The sequence below is a fragment of the Crotalus tigris genome, unplaced genomic scaffold (assembly GCF_016545835.1).
Source record: "Crotalus tigris isolate CLP2741 ecotype Arizona unplaced genomic scaffold, ASM1654583v1 scf7180000024513.1755786, whole genome shotgun sequence".
NCBI lineage: Eukaryota > Metazoa > Chordata > Lepidosauria > Squamata > Viperidae > Crotalus > Crotalus tigris.
Window position 1 is genome coordinate 43,017 of NW_024100685.1, and position 19,822 is coordinate 62,838.

The following is a 19,822-nucleotide window of genomic DNA, read 5'->3' on the forward strand; positions in this document are numbered from 1 at the left end:
CTAGAACTTGTCTCACGTCACATACCAAGAGCACCTTTAAGCTGACCTCAGCTGATCTCCAAAAACTAAGCTGGGACAGATCGGGTTATGAGGATGATGTAGCTTTGACCAACCCCATTTTCGCTCCCCCAAAGAACCACCTCCTGGAATTCGGACACCAGGCCACTCCTCCCCAAAAGGAACAGTGGGGAGGCAATCCTTGGCTTACGGCCACAACTTTATGTTACCCACCATTTATGTTGCTAAGCGATCTATTTGTTAAGCGGCTCCTGCTCTATTTTACGACCTTCCTTGCAATCGTTGTTAAGGGGATCGCTGCAGTTGTTTTAAGTTAGCCACACGGTTCTTAAGCGAATCTGGGCTTCCCCGTGGCCTTTACTCATCAGCTGGTCGCAGAAGAGGAACACGTGACCCCAGCAGACTGCAACCGTCATAAGCTTTGATCCCGTGACCACGGGGAGGCTGCAGTGGCCGTTTTAAGTGTGAAAAATGATCGCAAGGCACTTTTTTTCCCAGGTGTTGCAACGTTGAAGGGTCAATAAATGAACTGTGGTTAAGTTGAGGACGACCTTGGTACGAAGTTCTTGGGGGGAAAAAAAACCTCACGCAAAATAGCTGACAAAGATGCCAATCTTGTTCAAACAGCCGAATTGAAAAGCTTCCTAATGTTTTACAAGCAGGCAAGGCCCCCCCTTTTTTTTCTTTTTAATGCATTGGCCACAATTCCGCAAAAGAAGAGGAAGCAACGGAGGGCCTGGAAATGATAAAGATTAAACGTTAAATTTAAATACCAACGGGAAATTAAAATTAAGAAAAACTTACCAGGTTATCATCTAAAACAGAGGTAGTCAACCTTGGCTCTTTTATGACTCGTGGACTTCAACTCCCAGAATTCCTGAGCCAGCTGTGCTGGCTCAGGAATTCTGGGAGTTGAAGTCCACGAGTCATAAAAGAGCCAAGGTTGACTACCCCTGGTCTAAAAGATGGAGTGTCAAATCAATTCAGATATGTATAGACTGAAGATTATTGATGAATACTAGAAAGATTATTGATGAATACTAGAAGATTATTGGTGAATACTAGAAGATTATTGATCAATCCAGAAAGGTATTTTCCGTTTGATTGATAGAATAAGAACTGTGTTGGTCCGAACATGAGACAGCAGATATTATGGGGGAAAGAGAGGGAATTAGTTGTTGTTCATACTTTGAGATTTGTACTGATGCTATTCAAATGTAATGGCACTACTGTGCTCAGCCGCCACGCTACGTTTCAAATATGTAAAATGTAACATTGGAAAATTAATAAAAAAAACTTAGGGAAAAAAAAACTGACGCAAAATAGCTGACATAGAGGCCGATCTTGTTCAAGCAGCCGGATTGAAAAGCTTCCTAACATTTTACAAGCAGGCAAGGCCTTCCCCCCCCCCTTTTTTTTTTTTTTGTAATGCATTGGCCACAATTTAATGCATCGGCCACAATTTAATGCATCGGCCACAATAAGAAGAGGCAGCAACAGAGGGCCCCGGAAGCCATTCATTTGCCAAAATGGAGGCTCAGCTCCCTCTCCAGCCCCACCACAACCTGGTCGTTCAGGAAGAGAAGCTGTCCGTGGGGCAGGAACTTCTCCAGGACGGCCTCCGTCCGGTCGGCCTTCAAGAGCGCCTCGCTCCCCGGGGTCAAAAGCTTCAGGTGCTCCAGCAGAGCGTTGGCCAGGAGTTTCAGCGTGCCCTCCGCCAGCATCAGGTTTTCCTCGGGGTCACAAACCAGAACAAAAGCCAAGGCCTGGACCCCCAGCCAGAGCACCGTAACGTCCTCGGGGAAGGGGTCCCCTGCGGGGAGGCGGAAGACCCCAGGGGGGGTCTCCGGGAGAGAAACAGCTTCGTCGGACAGCAGCGGCTGGTGAAGGTGCTGAGAGAGACGCTTCCCGGAGAGGGTCTGCTGCAGCCGGAACGCCGTTTCCACCCGCCTGAGGACACAGAGGAAACCAGGGTTGACGCTTCGTTGGGAGAGGGGTGGGGTTCTCTCTTACAGCTGCTACTTCAAAAAGTGGGGGGGGGAGAGAAAGGTTTGGAGGCAAGGAGATGAATCTCTTACGGGAGACAGCTTCCCCCCCACACACACTTTGGAGAGATGTGCCCTCCCAGGTCTGTCAAAATGTGGATTAAAATCTTACAAGCGGTTCTGTTTCAAGCAGTTGGGGGGAGAGAAAGGGAGAGGAGAAAAGGGGAAAAAAAGGGGAGGAAAGACGGAAGGGTAAGGATAAAAATAGAGAAGGAAAGAAAGATGAAGGAGGGAGGGAGGAATAGAGAAGGAAAGATGAAGGAGGAAAAAATAGAGAAGGAAGGATGAGGGAGGGAGAGTGGAAGCAAGGAAAAAATGAAGGATAAAGGGAGAAGGAAGGCAGGCAGGGAAAGGGCAGGAGAAGGAAGAGATGGGAGGGAGGAAAAAACAGAAGGAAGGATAAAGGAAGGAAGCAAAAAATAAAGGAGGGAGGAGTAGAGAAGGGAGGGAAGATGAGGGAGGAGAAATAGAGGAAGAGGAAGGTAGGAAAAATAAAGGAGGAAGAGAGGAAGGAAGGAAAAAATAGAGGGAGGAATAGAGAAGGGAGGGAAGAGAAAAGAGGGAGAAGAGAAAACAAGGAAGGATGAGGGCGGGAGGAAAATAAAGGCAGGAAGAAGAGTGGCAGGAAGGAAAAAATGAAGCAAGGAAGAAGCAGGGGAGGGAGAAAGGGAAAAAAACAGAAGGAAAGAAGGGAGAGAGGGAGGGAGGAAAAAAGAGCACGAAGGCTGAGGGAGGGGAGGGAGGGAGGAAAAATGAGGGAGGGAGAGTGGAAGCAAGGAAAAAATAAAGGAGAAAGGAAGGCAAGCAGGCAGGGAAAGGGCAGGAGAAGGAAGAGATGGGAGGGAGGAAAAAACAGAGAAGGAAGGAAGGATAAAGGAAGGAAGCAAAAAAATAAAGCAGGGAGGAGTAGAGAAGGGAGGGGGAGAAATAAGGAAGGAAGGAAGAGGGAGGGAGGAAAAATAAGGGAAGGAGGAAGAGAGGAAGGAAGGAAGGAAAAAATAAGGGAGAGGGAGGAATAAAGAAGAGAAAAGAAGAGAAAACATGGAGAAGGAAGGATGAGGGCGGGAGGAAAATAAAGGAAGGAAGAAGAGTGGCAGGAAGGAAAACATGAAGCAAGGAAGAAGCAGGGGAGGGAGAAAGGGAAAAAAACAGAGAAGGAAAGAAGGGGGAGAAAGGGAGGGAGGAAAAAATAAAGGAAAGAGGAGGGAGACCCCCCCGCCCATGAGCCCCCCCAGTGAGACGGGGGACCCCGAGGAGGCCTCGCTGCGCCCCCCCCCCTCACCTGGCCACCGCCCGCAGCCGCTCCTTCTGGGCCGGGGGCTCCTCCGCCGCCCCCGCGAAGACCCTGCAGAAGAGGGGCCGGCAGGGATCGGGCGCTTCCCCGGGACGGGCGCGCAGCGGGTGGATCAAGAAGGCGCGGACCATGGTGGGAGCAGGCTGGGAGGGGGGGGCGACCCTCGGGGGTGCCCAGCTGTGGGGGGAGGAAGAGAGAGGCTGCCCCCCCCCGCAAAAGCAGCAGGGGGGGCTGCAGAGGACGCCCCCTCCCGATGCAGGGCGGGTATTGGAGGGGGGGGCACCCAGCAGGCTCCGGAGCCGCCCAGCTGCGGGAACGACCCTCTCGCCGGCTCTACCCGGGAACCCGGAAGCAGAGAGACTACATTTCCCGACGGGCCCCGCGCCAAACCGGAAGCGGGGCTAGACCGGCTTTGGAAAGCCGCCGAACCAAGGCTGTGTTCGCGCATGCGTGAAATGCCTCCGGCCTCTCCGGGAAGGGGAGGCGGCCGGGCGAGGGAGGCGGGTCCCCTTTCGAGCGGGCGCGGGGAAATCTCCAATCAGCAGAGTGGGCGGCGCCCACAAGCGAAGGCAGGGGAATGGCTGGGCGTTCCAAAGGCCGGGCGGAGCGGATTGGCCCGCCTCGGAAAAGGGGGCGTGGCGCGGAGCCCTGTGGACAGCTGGTCATTTGCCGTCTTTTAGAGCAGCTCTGCAAACTTGGCCGCTTTAAGACTTGTGGACTTCAACCCCCAGAATTCCTCAGCCAGCAAAGCTGGCTGAGGAATTCTGGGAGTTGAAGTCCACAAGTCTTAAAGCGGCCGAGTTTGAAGACCCCCGTTTGAGAGAGTCATTGAGGCCACTGGGAGGTTTCTCTGTGACCTCAGGGTCACCTGAGTGGTGCAAATATGCCTTCGTGGAAGGCTGAAAGCTTCCCATTTGCCCCACACAGGTGACCCCGAGGACACAGGTCAACCTCCAGGTGGCCTCAACGACTCTCTAAAACAGTGCTTCTCAACGTTTGTGTGACGGCGACCCCCGTCACACAAACGTTCTGCTCATGCGCCGGCGCAGCCCCATGCACAGCGCGCATGCGCGGCGCCCCCATGCGTGGCGCACGTGCGCATTGGCACCCCATGCCCAGCGCGTGTGCGCGACGGTGCCCCCATGCGCAGCGCGCGTGTGCGGCGGTGCCCCATGCGCGGCGCGCACGCGGCAGCGCCATGTGCGGCACGCGTGCACAGCGCCGCGAAAAATGGCAGGTTGCCGCCTTTGGCGACCCCCCAAAAATGGGCGATCGACCCCAAATGGGGTCGCGACCCATAGGTTGAGAACAGCTGCTCTAAAAGAAGGCAAAGGACCAGCTGTCTGCAAGGAGTGTAAATCCTTCCATTCCCCACCATCCAGTGAGAACTGAAGAAGCTTCTGGGATAAGAAGCGAGACATCTTCAAAGGAAAACAAGACAGTCCACCTGCCTCCTGGAAAAGCACCTTTGGGATAACTATGACGGAGTCATTCAGATTCTTCTCCCAGAATTGCCGGCCCTTCACCGAATCCAATCCTGCCACTGAGCTGGGGTGGGGGGGTGTCAGTGACGGTGGAACGCAGCTACCCCCCAATCTTTTTCACTCCCCTTTGTGAAGAAAGCCAGGCCACAACCCCCAATCCGATCCGTAACCTAGCAATTTATTCAACTCTCCGATTACATCTCAACGCGTCGGGCGAGGAGACACTTTTACAAGGAAATTTGCTGGGGGGGCAGGGGGGGAAGAGAACAATTTAACAAGGGTTGGAACAATTAGCCCCAGCAAGAACAGGCAGTACAATCTCTCCAACGCCCCCCCCCCCCTTAAGCGATGACTTCAAGCCTCGTTGGGTTAAATATCTGGCCTCTTTTCTACAAACCTGATCCGATCTTGGACACTTGTGTGCTGAAACCAATAAAGCACCAGTCAAATGTGGGGAGGAGGGAATTGCCACCATGTCCCTGGAGTGGTATTGTGTGTGTGTGTGTCTATGTCTGTGTCAAATTCAGGACATGTGGACATGTGTGTCAAATCCAGGACATGTGGACAGTGCTACTTTGAGAGTCTGGAAAAAACTTTTCCCACTTCAGGCATATAAGATTGCTGGCTTTCTCCCTCATGCCAAAACACTTTCTCCCAACACGCAACCGTGGCAACTCTCCAGTGCAAGACCCTTGGAACATGGCACGGGCGCATATGCCAGGGGACCCCACAGCCAGCGGGGCAGGCCTCCTTGCCATCACCTCCAAAAGGAAGACCAGGAACAGCTTCCCACATTGCGATGCATCAAACTGCGAAGGGCAACCGTCCTGTGAAGAATTTGGAGTGTGCAAAAGAATGGGGGGGGGGGAGATTAGATGCATCTGGGCCCAGCTGATGCTTTCCAGATGTGCAAGGCAGGGCCCAGGGGCTCTTGGCAGCACATCTGGTAGGTCTGACTTGCTAAAGGCAGATTTATAACTCAACTGCAGATACCACGGGAGCATTTGTCACAGTGCAAGGCAAATATTTAGGAATTTGGGCCCATCCTCTCCAGAATTATCCCCCTATCCCAAATTCCTCGCCTACTCTTCACGGGACAACCCCACTTCCCATTCCAAAAGGCGAAGGTTTCCCGCCATTTTCTCTGCCTCGTTCCTCCTCCCCCCATCTAGAATTCTTCACCTTCCCTCATTGCAAATGAGTTTGATGCCTCAGAGACAAAAAATTTTTTTCCCCTCCTTCTCTCCCTTCCCTTCAACATTGCTGCCATGATTCCAGGCTTACCATAAATTAAACTCAATACTTAAAAGGCGCTGCTGAAACTTGGCACAGGCATACTACAACCTGGATTGGGGGGGGTGGGGAAGAAAAAAAACAAAGCAAAACAAGAAACGAGAGCTATCAGCCAGGTTATTAAATAGTGGTTTTCTTTTTTTGTCGGTCAACCTTAAGAGGGAGTTTTCCTTAAAAAACAACAACAAAAAACCTTTATATTCTTCATTATAGGTTAACGGTAGAGCCAAGTTCAAATTTGCCTCAAGAGAGATTTCTTTTTTAAAATAAAACACACACAAACACACAAATCGTTGCCACTGAAAAAGGCCTTGAGGATTTAACTTGACAGAAATTTCACCTCCGTTTCTCAAGCTGGGCCACTTTAAGACGGAGGGGGGGGGGACTTCAACTCCCAGAATCCCCCAGCCAGCTGTGCTGGCTGGGGGATTCTGGGAGTTGAAGTCGTCCTCCCCCATCTTAAAATAGCCCAGCTTGAGAAATTACCAATCTAAAGCCTCCAAGGTGGGGATGGATACATCAAAATCCCATCCAAAATAAACTGCCCAGTTTCTCTCTCTCACCCTCCCCATTCTACCTCAAATCTCCATCAAACTGACACCCCCCCCCTTCCACACACCTGCAGATCACAGCTTAAAAGAAACCAACAACCACGCGGCTTCATTAAACCGGAAGACAAGATCCCCAAAACTTTAAAGAGTTAAATCACTGGCAAAGAACTGAGTCCTTCCTGTGCCAATTCCTTTTTTTGTTGCTGTTTTTTTAAGTGCAGCGGCTCCCGTCGGGGGGGGGGGGGGAGAAAGGAAGCTAGATTTGTGCCCGTGAGGGACCCTATCCGAATCGCGTTTATTTCTTTGTAGAAGTTTTGATTTCTTGTTTGTTCTAGCTCTGCAACAGCAAAGAACGGGCCCAACGGAGCTTGCTTTGACGCCCAGGGTGGCAAACTTTTAACAACTTGGCTAGTTGCTCTTGCTCGATTCCTTAAAGCCAGCTGGAGTCGACGTGGAACTGCGGAACAAGATGTAAAGAAAAATTAACTGCCCGGCTTGAATCGGTTCTCACCTGGCCTGGCCACGAAGCAGATTCCTGCTTCTTCCGACTCCTCTCCAGCGGGCGTGGGTTTGTTCCCCCCGCACAATTTTCCCAGGGGAAACCAGTGTTTGGCCGTGCAACGGAAGAGTTGTTCGCAACCGGGGAAAAGTCACGCAAGCGTTTTACAAAGGTCAAAAGGAGGTATTAAAAAAAAATATCCCCCCCCCAAAAAAGATTTTTCTTTCTGAAACCAACTTTTACACCAAACTGTTCCCGCTCCTTTGAAAAAGCCGCTCTGGCATAACACAACGCAAAGGAGGTCAAGAGAATCTGGGATCTGTTTTTAAGCAAACGCACTCCTCGGTCTCCTCAATCTGGAGTAAAGCCTGAACAATCCGGGGTAGGGTCTCCACAGACCTCTCCTCCGAGGGGTAAAACTGCGCGGATGGGAGGGGAGATGGGAGCAAGAGAAGGCAGCTTTCCCCCCTTCCCCCCCCCGGCCTATTTTGAGCATGTGGAGTTGGACGGACGGAGGCAAAGGCAAAGTCAAGGCTGGTTCTTGCTTTGGACTGGAGGAAAGCTTGCTTTCAACTTAAAACGGACAACTTTAAAACGGTGGACAGTCTCCAGCATCAAGGTTTGTCCTCCCAGGCCCGCCACGGAGGCCAAAATAAAAATACGAATAATAAAAATGAGTCCTCAAAGAGAGTGATTTCCAGCCTGGCTCAGCAACAGCAATTGTGGGAAGGCTTGGCTCCCTCCAAGAATTCCTGTTCATTTTTTAAAACTGCTCTGCTCTATTGTTTTGCTGTGGTTAGGTGGAGGGTCTCCCAGTTTTTCTCTCCCCCCCCCCCCGTGCCTGCAATAATCCCAGGACATCCCCTTTCTGCATGCAAGCTAAAACAGCTTCTCCCCATGGGTGAACCCCAATGAAAAGAGTTTTGCTGCCATTCTAAGTAAGTACTTCGTGAGATATTGTGGAATCTCCTCCCGTTTCAAGCAATCTGTACGGGCACAGAGGTTACACACCACACACCACTCCAGAGACACGTGGGGAACACTGCAAACGCGTTCCCACCTTCGTCTTGCCTCAATTGTCCTCTCCAGGAAGACGGGCGGGAAACCAACGAGGCACGCTCACCACGTGGCGCCTGAGCAACCACACTCCACCCGCAACACGCACGTTTGTGTCGCCAGGAAAGACGCTCCCCGCGGCTGTGTCCTTTGTTCTTCCTAAAAGGCACCCCGAAGCAAGCTTATTGGATTCAAGAAAAGGTTCTGCTCGGCTTTGCTGTCCCCAAAAACTGCAGAGCATTGTTCACACGCCTTTGTTGGCTTCTGGCGTGCCCGACGGAGCAGAGTGACGCGGTTGCAAGGAGTTTGTATCCTGCTCGTCGCAAAAACCGGACCGTGCCGGAATAGAACAGGGCAGTTTTGGAAGGAGAATCCGTATTTCTTTCGCCTTGCAGACGTCTGTCCTGGATGGGTGCAGGGCGGGAGACGCTCTGCCCGGGATACACGCCGAAGATGCCCCATCCAGCCTTCCTGCCCCCCCTACCGAATGCAAACAACCCCCCCACCCCACCCCCGGTGCTTCTTCCGCCCCCCTCAGCAGTTCTGCAAACGATTGTAGAGTTCTCGCTTGCTCTTCTCTCCGGCCCAGGTGCGGCTTTTCAGACGAAAAGTGCGCAGGTCCTCCTTGAAATCCTTGTGGTGCATCGGACGGTAGTTCTGCGGGTCGCAGTGACTCTGGGGAGGAGGAGAGCAAAAGATCAGCCCCGCCCCAACATAGCAATAGCGCTTCGACTTATATACTGCTTCACCGTGCTTTTAAAACCCTCTCTAAAGCAGAGTCAGCATATTTGAGCCGAGGTGGCGCAGCAGTTGGAGTGCAGTACTGCAGGCCACTTTAGCTGACTGTGTTCAGCAGGTCAGCGGTTCAAATCTCATCAGCTCAAGGTTGACTCAGCCTTCCATCCTTCCGGGGTAGGAAAAATGAGGACCCAGATTGTTGGGGGCAATGTAAATATATATATATATATATATATATATATATATATATATATATATATATATATATATATATATATACACACACACACACACACCAAAGACCTACATATATATATATATATATATATATAATAAAATATAAAAATGAACACTAGGGTAATAAAAACTAAAGAAGTTTTTAATGGGTTAAAACTATAAAAGTTTTAAAAAGCGCCAAGCTTTCGCCGTCACCTGCCGGCATCCTCAGGGCTGGCGTGCCAGAGAATGAGAAGGTCTTTTTATAGGCGTTATGGGGCCTGATTGGTTCAGCCGTGTGTAGTTGGCCTGCGCTTTTTTTCTCTTCTTAGTTGTATTTTTATCCTCGTCCGTCTCCAGTTCTCCCAACCTCAGATTAGCTGAATGGCAATTCCAGTTATTTCGGTTGCTTTCATGTTCCGATCTCCCCTCAGGCTTGGGTGGTGGTGGACGTTCCAAGTTCCTTTCTCCGCCCCGTTCTGTCCGGTTGCTACTGTTAGAGTCCCATATATTTCCGGTCTCAATGCTTTCGGTTTTAATATGTTTATCATCCTGGTAATCCCGTAAATTGTTACGAGTCTGGTATAGCGTGGGGGGGTCTTCCGCATGGTGGAGGGGTCGTCTCTTGTTCGTTGTCATGCCCAGCTGTCTCGCACGTGTCTTACTCCGAGTGCTCAATCCTGGGGGTGTGTGCATAGTCATCGGGGCGCGTCCCTCCTGGTTACCGTGTTCTTCCTTAGTTCTCCCCTTTTTTACCTTGTTGGAAGCGCTTCCTCACCATGGAGGAAGAAGATCAGGGCAGTCTAGCATTTTTGGATGTACTAGTGCAGCGCCAGGTGGATGGATGTCTAGCTACCAGGGTATACCGAAAACCAACGTGTACAGAGAGGATTCTCCACTTTAGGAGTAATCACCCGATGGCCCATAAAGCCAGTTGTGTCAGGACGCTATTCAAACGAGTGGAGACACACTGCAGCACTGTCAAAGCCAAAAAAGAAGAGAGAAACCACCTCTTCCGAACACGTAGAGGCAACGGCTACCCGGTTAAAATCATTAATCAGTTCAGGAGACCACCTGGACTCCGGAGTAACCCTGCATCTCAAGAATCCGTGCCTCAAGCCACCACACGTATTGCCCTCCCCTATATCCATAACGTATCGGAAGCCACAGCTAGGATCCTGGCACCACACAAAATACAGGTGGCCCATAGACCCAACCAAACACTGCGAGCGGCCATAATGCGCCCTAAGGACCCGCTCCCCAGTACCGAAAGATCAGCAGCCGTCTATAGGATTGACTGTACGGACTGCCAATGTAATTATACGGGGGAGACTGCTAAACGCATTAAGACCAGGGTCCATGAGCACGAATTAGCAGTGAGAAGGAGAGACTGTCACTCCCAAATATGGGCCCATATGGTGGATCTAGGCCATAAGTTTAACTTTAGTGACGTCAGTGTATTGGCAAATGATAACACCAAAGGGGGCCGCCTTCTTAGGGAAGCATGGCTCTCAGACAGTAAGTCTATTAATAGGCACATTGACCTATGCCCATCCTATTTAGCCTTAAGATCATGGAGTGCCAATAATCGGCGGCAACACCCCCGACGGCTTGATAACAATCTGGGTAGCACCCGCACCGCCCACCGAACCAGGTGCAATTCGAAAGAAAGGAAGCAAACGCGAGGCACCTTGACCATCCCCGCGGGACTGCCGCAATCCCAGAAGATCAGGGGAGGGACAAGAACCCAGGTCCGGACCCCCGGCTACAAAGAGGAGATGAGGGAAGATACGGCAGGTGGAAATGCGGAGGAATCACCAAACGCAATGGCCTGCCCACACACCAAAAGACACATCGCAGCTGGTCGGGAAAGGAGGAGAAAACCTCCCCATGTAGCTGGAACGATCAGCTCCTATGAGGACAAACCATGGGAGGTGGTTGATGATGAACCCCTACATACCGTTGGAGAGGAGGAAGGAAAGTCGGAGAGCGGCAGGGGGCGAGAGATCGAGCTGTCATACCCCCTACCGGACGATCCTGAGGACTCCCATAGAACATACGCGAGCGCTTCCAACAAGGTAAAAAAGGGGAGAACTAAGGAAGAACACGGTAACCAGGAGGGACGCGCCCCGATGACTATGCACACACCCCCAGGATTGAGCACTCGGAGTAAGACACGTGCGAAACAGCTGGGCATGACAACGAACAAGAGACGACCCCTCCACCATGCGGAATACCCCCCCACGCTATACCAGACTCGTAACAATTTACGGGATTACCAGGATGATAAACATATTAAAACCGAAAGCATTGAGACCGGAAATATATGGGACTCTAAAAGTAGCAACCGGACAGAACGGGGCGGAGAAAGGAATTTGGAACGTCCACCACCACCCAAGCCTGAGGGGAGATCGGAACATGAAAGCAACCGAAATAACTGGAATTGCCATTCAGCTAATCTGAGGTTGGGAGAACTGGAGACGGACGAGGATAAAAATACAACTAAGAAGAGAAAAAAAGCGCAGGCCAACTACACACGGCTGAACCAATCAGGCCCCATAACAAGATCAAGGAGCCGAGCGCAAACCTCGGCACGCCTATAAAAAGACCTTCTCATTCTCTGGCACGCCAGCCCTGAGGAGGCCGGCAGGTGACGGCGAAAGCTTGGCGCTTTTTAAAACTTTTATAGTTTTAACCTATTAAAAACTTCCTTAGTTTTTATTACCCTAGTGTTCATTTTTATATTTTATTATATATATATATATATATATATATATATATATATATATATATATATATATATATATATATATATATATATACATACACACATTGCTTACTGGTGTACACCGCTTAGAGAGTGCTTGCACTTAAAGCGGTATATAAGTCTCATAAATAAATAAATAAATAAATATTTGCCCCCAACAATCTGGGTCCTCATTTTACTGATCTTGGAAGGACGGAAGGCTGAGTCGACCTTGAGCCGGTCAGGATCGAACTCCCGGCAGTGGGCAAAGTCAGTCTGCAATGCTGCATTCTCACCACTGTGCCCACCAACAAATTCGGAGTGCTTGGGTATGGTTAGGAGGGCACTGACTTTTCTAGGCTGCCCTATCTATCTATCCTGGTAAAATACATGGGAAAATCCCATTGGAGGAATAGTCCCATTTTGGACAAATGGCTGTCCAGTCTCTTCTTAAAAACTTCCAGTGTTGGAGCATTCACCGCTTCTGGAGGCAGGTTGTTCCACTGGTTAATTGTTCTCACTGTCAGGAAGTTTCTCCTTAGTTCCAGGTTGCTTCTCTCCTTGGTTCGTTTCCATCCGTTGCTTCTTGTCCTGCCTTCAGGCGCCTTGGAGAATAGCTTGACTCCCTCTTCTTTGGGGCAACTCCTGAGATACTGGAAGACTGCTATCCTGTCCCCCCTCATCCTTCTTTTCATTAAACTAGACATCCCCAATTCCAGCAGCCTTTCCTTATATGCTTTAGCCTCCAGTCCCCTGATCCTCTTTGTGGCTCTTCTCTGTACTCTTTCTAGAGCAGTGGTTCTCAACCTGTGGGTCAGGATCCCATTTGGAGTCGAACGACCATTTCACGGGGGTCGCCAAACAAGGCTGTCCGCCATTTTTTCCCCCTTTTCTTTGGCCACGCCCCTGGCACCCAGTGATGTGTAAGTGGTTGGGGGTCACCACAACATGGGGAACTGTATTATGGGGTCGCGGCATTAGAAAGGTTGAGAACCACTGTTTTAGAGTCTCAACCTCTTTTTTACATCATGGTGACCAAAACTGGATGCCGGATTCCAAGCGTGGCCTTATACCAATGTTGCGGTAATCTTACTTAAGTTGTGATCATCTCAATGTAATTTTTTAAAATAAAAATAAATCAATAAAAGCTCACCTGATATTGGGGGAAAAATTCTTTGTAACCTCCTTTCAAGACGTAAAGCTCCGGATAGTGGAGAGACGGATACGTATTGCAAGCGCGGTCTTTCTCACGAACGAAACGGCACCTTTGGGAACGAGAGAGGCAAGGATGAACGGCCGCCACAAAGCACAACGTCACACCAGCCCCCCCCCAATCAACCTTGCCTTTTATTTCCCAGCAGGAGCCGGGGAAAGTTGGCAGGATAAAGGCGGTCCTCGACTTACGACAGTTCGTTTAGCAACAGTTCGAAGTTGCGATAGGGCTGGAAAATGGGACTTGTCCCCATTTTTTCCCACTTGCAAGTCCCTCGCAGCCTCCCCGGGGTCACGTGACTTACATTCAGGCGCTTGGCAACCGACTCACATTTACGACGGTCGCAGCGTCCCCCGGGGGGTCACGCGATCCCCTTTTGCGACCTTCTGACAAGCGAGGACAATGGGGGGGGAAAGCCGGATTCGCTTAACCACTGTGTCGCTAACTTAAAAACTGCAGTGATTCTCTTAACGACAGTAGCAAGCAAAGTCGTAAAATGGGGCAAAATTCACTTGACCAATGACCCCCCAGCCCGCATAGCTCAGTTGTGGTCGTACGCTGTACAGGTAGTCCCCAACTTACGACGGTTTGTTTAGTGACCCTTCAAAAGTGGAAAAGGGGACTGAGGACCATTTTTCACACTTAACGACCGTTGCAGCGCCCCACTGTGGCCACGTGATCAAAATCCAGCCGCTTGGCAACTGGTTTAATATTTACGACGGTCGCAGCGTCCCCCGGGGGGATCACGTCGTCCCCTTTTGCGACCTTCCGACAAGCAAAGTCGACGGGGGAAGCCCGATCCGCTTAACGGCCGTGTTTCTAACTTAACAACTGCAGGGACTCACTTAACAACATGGGCATATAAGGATGTAAAACGGGGCCCAAACTTGCTCAACAACAACAAGCAATGGAAATTTGGGACTCGACGGTGGTCGTAAGTCGAGGAGAGCAATGGTTGTAAGTCGAGGAGAACGCCTGTAGAGTCAAAAGAGTCAAGATGGCGGCCAGGATAGTGCAATGCAAGCTCAGCTAAATTTTAATGGGTGGCGACAGAGCTTGTGGGCCTTTGAGCATTGAGGTGCAAGGGGGAGACAGCCGAGTCCCCCAAAAAAGGGTGGGCAGGAGGGGAGACTTACATCCGGGGTCCTCTTTCCGACGAGAACTCGCAGTGGAAAACCACGATGACCCGTTTGGCATCATCCGAGGGAACGATGGGCTTCCGGAGAAGGAAGTCTTCCACGTCCTTCTCCAGGGGGAGGTTCACAGCCCCCTGGAAAACCAAGCAGAAAAAGGGGTTCATCGTTTCAAAGCTGCTCCCCAAACGTTTAGACCAGGGGTGGGGGAACGATGGGGATTTTTATGACTCGGGGACTTCAACTCCCAGAATTCTTGGAGCCAGCCATGCAGTTACGACTCGTGGACTTCAACTCCCAGAATTCTTTGAGCCAGTCATGCAGTTATGACTCGTGGACTTCAACTCCCAGAATTCTTGGAGCCAGTCATGCAGTTGTGGACTTCAATTCCCAGAATCCTTGGAGCCAGCCATGCAGTTACGACTCGTGGACTTCAACTCCCAGAATTCTTGGAGCCAGTCATGCAGTTATGACTCGTGGACTTCAACTCCCAGAATTCTTTGAGCCAGTCATGCAGTTATGACTCGTGGACTTCAACTCCCAGAATTCTTTGAGCCAGTCATGCAGTTATGACTCGTGGACTTCAACTCCCAGAATTCTTTGAGCCAGCCATGCAGTTACGACTCGTGGACTTCAACTCCCAGAATTCTTTTGAGCCAGCCATGCAGTTACGACTTGTGGACTTCAACTCCCAGAATCCTTGGAGCCAGTCATGCAGTTACAACTCTGGACTTCAACTCCCAGAATCCTTGGAGCCAGCCATGCAGTTACGACTCGTGGACTTCAACTCCCAGAATTCTTTTGAGCCAGCCATGCAGTTATGATTCGTGGACTTCAACCCCCAGAATTCTTTGAGTCAGTCATGCAGTTATGACATGTGAACCAGGTGCCCATCCATCCGGGTTACCATCTTCCCATCCACCTCATCCAGCAGGCCAACCTGCTGATTCGCAGGTTGAAGCCGCAGCTGAAGAACTAACCTTGATGTGGCCGCCTTCGTATTCATAGGGGTATCGACAGTCCACGATCACACAGTTTTCAATGAGGTTGTTGAACTGGCCGTTTAGGACCGCCACCATCTGCGGGCAAAAACAGGGTTAAAAAGAAGCCCACAACTCCACAAATGTGTTTGGCAAAGCATGCTGGCTAGGGGATTCTGGGAGCTGAAATCCACCCATCTTAAAGGATGCTGGCTGGGGATTCTGGGAATTGAAGTCCACCCATCTTAAAGCATGCTGGGTGAGGGATTCTGGGAGTTGAAGTCCACCCATCTTAAAGCATGCTGGCTGGGCGATTCTGGGAGCTGAAATCCATCTGGTTTAAAGCATGCTGGCTGGAGATTCTGGGAGCTGAAGTCCACCCATCTTAAAGCATGCTGTCTGGGGATTCTGGGAGTTCACCCTTCTTAAATCATGCTGGCTGGAGGATTCTGGGAGCTGAAGTCCACCCATCTTAAAGCATGCTGGCTGGGGGATTCTGGGAGTTCACCCTTCTTAAATCATGCTGGTTAGGGGATTCTGGGAGTTGAAGTCCACCCGTCTTAAAGCATGCTGTCTGGGGATTCTGGGAGTTCACCCTTCTTAAATCATGCTGGCTGGGGGATTCTGGGAGTTGAAGTCCACCCGTCTTAAAGCACACTGGGGATTCTGGGAGTTCACCCTTCTTAAAGCATGCTGATGGGGGATTCTGGGAGTTGAAGTCCACCATCTTGAAGCACGCTGGCTGAGGGATTTTGTGAACTGACCTTCACCTCCCCGAATTCCCCAGCTGGCATGCTTTAAGATGGATGTTCTCGAGAAGAACAGATTTTAATGGTCCTTCCTTACCATTTCTGGAGAAATGTACTTGAGATCTTGGTGCTTCCCTTCCACGGTCTGGAGGACGAAAGCCTAAAGAGAGGAGAAGGGAGGAGGCCATCAGCGGCTACGCCTACCGTGAGCTCACAGAGACCTCCCACCCGATTCCTCGCTTGCCCCAGGGAGAAGTCGTCAAGAGGGACCTCCTTCTCATCTTCTCAGCCAATACCTTGGAGAAGTCGCCAATCAGCTCACGCTGGTCCTGGTCCAAGATGTTGCCAATCTCCAAGGGACAGCAGGAACGGGAGCGGAACAGCCGAGGCACCTAGAAGAACGGGACATTGGGGGAGAGGAGAACAAGATGTCAACGCTGCTAATGTTGGATGTTTTTGCTTTGGCAACAGTAGAAATGCAACCATTTTCTTCTTAAGTTTTACTCTTAGAGTTAGATGATGCTGGGGGTGGAGGAATGTGCATGAGAGTTTGGTGATAGACCTAATAATATTGGACTTGGTGTGAGAACCAAGGTTAATGAAATAAGAGATGATAAGAATTGGCGGGCTGGAGAACTGGAGGGAAAGCCTACATTTCAAGCTAATTGGGGAATAATGTGATTTAGGACTGTCAATTGGAGGAGGGCATTGTGCTTTGATACTAGGTGCTCAGGGGAGGGGAACTCAGATTTTGGCTTCGACTGGGCGATGCTATGCTTCACAAATAAAGAATCTTTAAGGTAAACAATGCCTCAGAGTTTCACCTGTCGGAGCCATGACATTAAGCCCAAAACTGGATTCCCCATGACACATTGCTTCTCACCTACCACCACACGTTGGGAGACCAAAAGGGTTATAATAATATAATAATAATAAAGTTGGAAGGGACCTTGGAGGTCATCAAGTCCAACCCCCTGCTAAGGAAGGTAACCCTATCCCATTTCAGACAAATGGCTGTCCAGTCTCTTCTTAAAAACTTCCAGTGTTGGAGCATTCACAGCTTCTGGAGGCAGGTTGTTTCACTGGTTAATTGTTCTGACTGTCAGGAAGTTTCTCCTTAGTTCTAGATTGCTTCTCTCCTGGATGAGTTTCCATCCGTTGCTTCTTGTCCTGCCTTCAGGCGCTTTGGAGAAGAGCTTGACTCCCTCTTCTTTGGGGCAGCCCCTGAGATACTGGAAGACTGCTATCATGTCCCCCCTTGTCCTTCTCTTTGCTAAACTAGACATACCCAATTCAAGCAACCGTTCCTCGTATGTTTTAGCCTCCAGTCCCCTGATCATCTTTGTTGCTCTTTTCTGCATTCTTTCCAGAGTCTCAACATCTTTTTTATATCGTGGTGACCAAAACTGGTTCTTGGGACCTTGCCTGCCAGGAAGTAGCCTGACTCCCAGGCTGGAGGGACCCCTGTTGTACAGCTCTCCCTGGACACCCTCAAGCATCCTCTTCCCTGATCTATTACGGGTGGCCCACCCACATGCTGGAGACGACCGGAAAAAGGGGATTCTCCTAACATCATTCAACCAATCAACTAAACCCAGATGCAAAAGATTTGCAGAGCTTGACCAAGACCCTCCCGGAGACAGAATTGGGGGTCTTCCAAACACACAGCTGCAAAGAGGCCAATTTGCTCCCTCCCCCCAAAAAACCATCTGGGAAAGGAGGGCGAGGGTCTTAGCACCCCTGCAGGGAATCTCAAGGAGGCAGCAGCTGCTGCTATTGTGGGGTTCAGGTCCAGGTACAAAGGAGCCCCCACCCCCCCACCCCAGCCTCACCGGTTCCTCCGGCTTCTCCACAATGGCGCTGCCGGTGAGGCTCTTCCGCCGCTTGATCTTCACGGGGGTGTCTTTCTCCTGGGCCCGGTCCAGCCGCTTCAGGATGGGCCGGATGACGGTACTGGGCATGGAGGGGGAGCGGAAGAGGCGCTGGCACCGGGAGCTCCTGGACATCACCTGCACAGAGTTGGGGGGAGGGAGGAGAGATGAGGTGGGAGTGCTCCAGCAGGTGATAGAGAAGGAAGAAGAGGAGGGGAAGGGGGGGAGGAAGAGGAGAAGGAGGAGGAGGAGAAGGAAGAGGAGGAGAAGCAAGAGGAACAGAAAGTTGAGGAATGGAATAGAATTTGGAATAGAATAGAGTAGAGTAGAGTAGAGTAGAATAGAATAGAATAAGGAATAGGAATGGAAGAATAGAATAGAACAGAACAGGAAATAGGAATGGAAGAGAAGAGAAGAAAAGAGAAGAGAAGAGTAGAATAGAATATAGAATATAGAATAGAATAAAATAGAATAGGAATAGTAGAGTAGAATAGAATAGAATAGAATAGAATACAGAATAGAATACAGAATAGAATATAGAAAAGAATAGAATAGAATAGAATAGAATAGAATAGAATAGAATAGAATAGAATAGAATAGAATAGAATATAGAATAGAATAGAATAGAATGGAATGGAATAGAATAAGGAATAGGAATGGAAGAATAGAACAGAACAGAACAGGAAATAGGAGTGGAAGAGAAGAGAAGAGAAGAAAAGAGAAGAGAAGAGTAGAATAGAATATAGAGTAGAATAAAATAGAATAAGGAATAGGAATAGTAGAGTAGAATAGAATAGAATAGAATAGAATAGAATAGAATAGAATAGAATAGAATAGAATAGAATAGAACAGAATAGAATAGAATAAACAGAGTTGGAAGGGACCTTGGAGGTCTTCTAGTCCAACCCTCTCCTCTGCTCAGGTTCAGGAGGCTGACGTGACACCAGCCTCAGCCACCCAAAGCAGAACCGCTGACATTCGGTTTCCACCCTCCCTTCTCCCCGTAGGCCAGCAGGGCATCGAGGAATGCCGACACCCTCCCACCCTCATCCCCACATCGCAGGACCCACCTGCTCAATTTGGCATCGGAAAACTATCGCCCCCCCCCACGCCCTCCTTCCACGAGGGCAAAGGGCTTTACGTACCGGGGCGGGTTCGACGTTCGCCTTCACCAGCGGTGCCGTCAGCAGGTTCTCCATGCCGGAAGGAATGTCGCCGTCAGCCTGGAAGAGGGCGGAGCGGTCAGGCCAGCAGGCGGAGGACGCCGGGACAGGCCTGGCCACCGAGGGCTGCCACAGGCAAAGAGGGCCCATCCTTTCCCAGAGGTTTACCAGCACATTCAAAATACAGGTAGTCCTCGGCTTACGACCGTTTGCTTAGTGACCGTTCCAAGTTACAACGGCACTGGAAAAAAAAGGGGGGCTATACGGCTCTTTTTTCCCGCACCGAGAACCGTTGCGGCATCCCCACGGTCGTGTGATCAGGATTCGAACGCTTGGCAGCCGACTTAACGACGGTTGCAGCGTCGTGCGATCTACCTTCTGACAAGCCATGTCAGTGGGGGGGGGCAGGTTCGCTCACTTAGCGACGGAAGTTCCAGTCCCAAACTGTGGTTGCAAGGCCAGGACTTCCTGGTATATTTTCAAGAGCCGGCCGAGGTCCACTCCAGGCCACCCCACCTGCGGTCCGCCACCTCTTCGGCCGTCCGAGCAGAAACTTTACCTTCAGCTCCTCTTCGTCGAGGACTTCCAGAAAGCCATCGTCGTCGTCGTCATTCATGAAGGACGTCAAGGACGAGCGGCGCAGGTAGACTGGGCTCTCTGGATTGACGTTCTCCTTCTGGGGGCTGCAGAACTGAAGAGCAAGGAGCCGTAAGCACGGCAGCCTGAGCTTCTGCTGGCAGTTTCCCAGGCAGTCACGTCGTCCCAAGAGTGAC

At 50.5% G+C, this 19,822-nt stretch overlaps 2 protein-coding genes across 2 annotated transcripts in view; both read right to left on the reverse strand.

The window, feature by feature from the left end:
* Positions 1-1,429: 1,429 nt before the first annotated feature.
* On the reverse strand, positions 1,430-3,721 carry AP5S1 (adaptor related protein complex 5 subunit sigma 1). The gene is made up of 2 exons (XM_039333925.1): positions 3,346-3,721; positions 1,430-1,968 (listed from the first exon to the last, which is right to left on the reverse strand). The coding sequence occupies exons 1-2, from the start codon at positions 3,486-3,488 to the stop codon at positions 1,536-1,538; spliced, it is 576 nt and encodes a 191-aa protein (XP_039189859.1). The 5' UTR covers positions 3,489-3,721; the 3' UTR covers positions 1,430-1,535.
* A 5,040-nt stretch (positions 3,722-8,761) lies between these two features.
* The window catches only part of CDC25B (cell division cycle 25B), a 31,807-nt gene continuing 20,746 nt past the window's right edge, over positions 8,762-19,822 (reverse strand). Inside the window, exons 7-15 of the mRNA XM_039333904.1 lie at positions 19,609-19,740; positions 19,032-19,109; positions 17,848-18,024; positions 16,312-16,407; positions 16,113-16,175; positions 15,267-15,365; positions 14,290-14,423; positions 13,094-13,205; positions 8,762-8,915 (exon numbers count right to left, since the gene is read on the reverse strand). Coding sequence (XP_039189838.1) covers positions 8,775-8,915; positions 13,094-13,205; positions 14,290-14,423; positions 15,267-15,365; positions 16,113-16,175; positions 16,312-16,407; positions 17,848-18,024; positions 19,032-19,109; positions 19,609-19,740 — 1,032 coding nt within the window. The 3' untranslated portion in view covers positions 8,762-8,774. The remainder of the gene's footprint in view (positions 8,916-13,093; positions 13,206-14,289; positions 14,424-15,266; positions 15,366-16,112; positions 16,176-16,311; positions 16,408-17,847; positions 18,025-19,031; positions 19,110-19,608; positions 19,741-19,822) is intronic.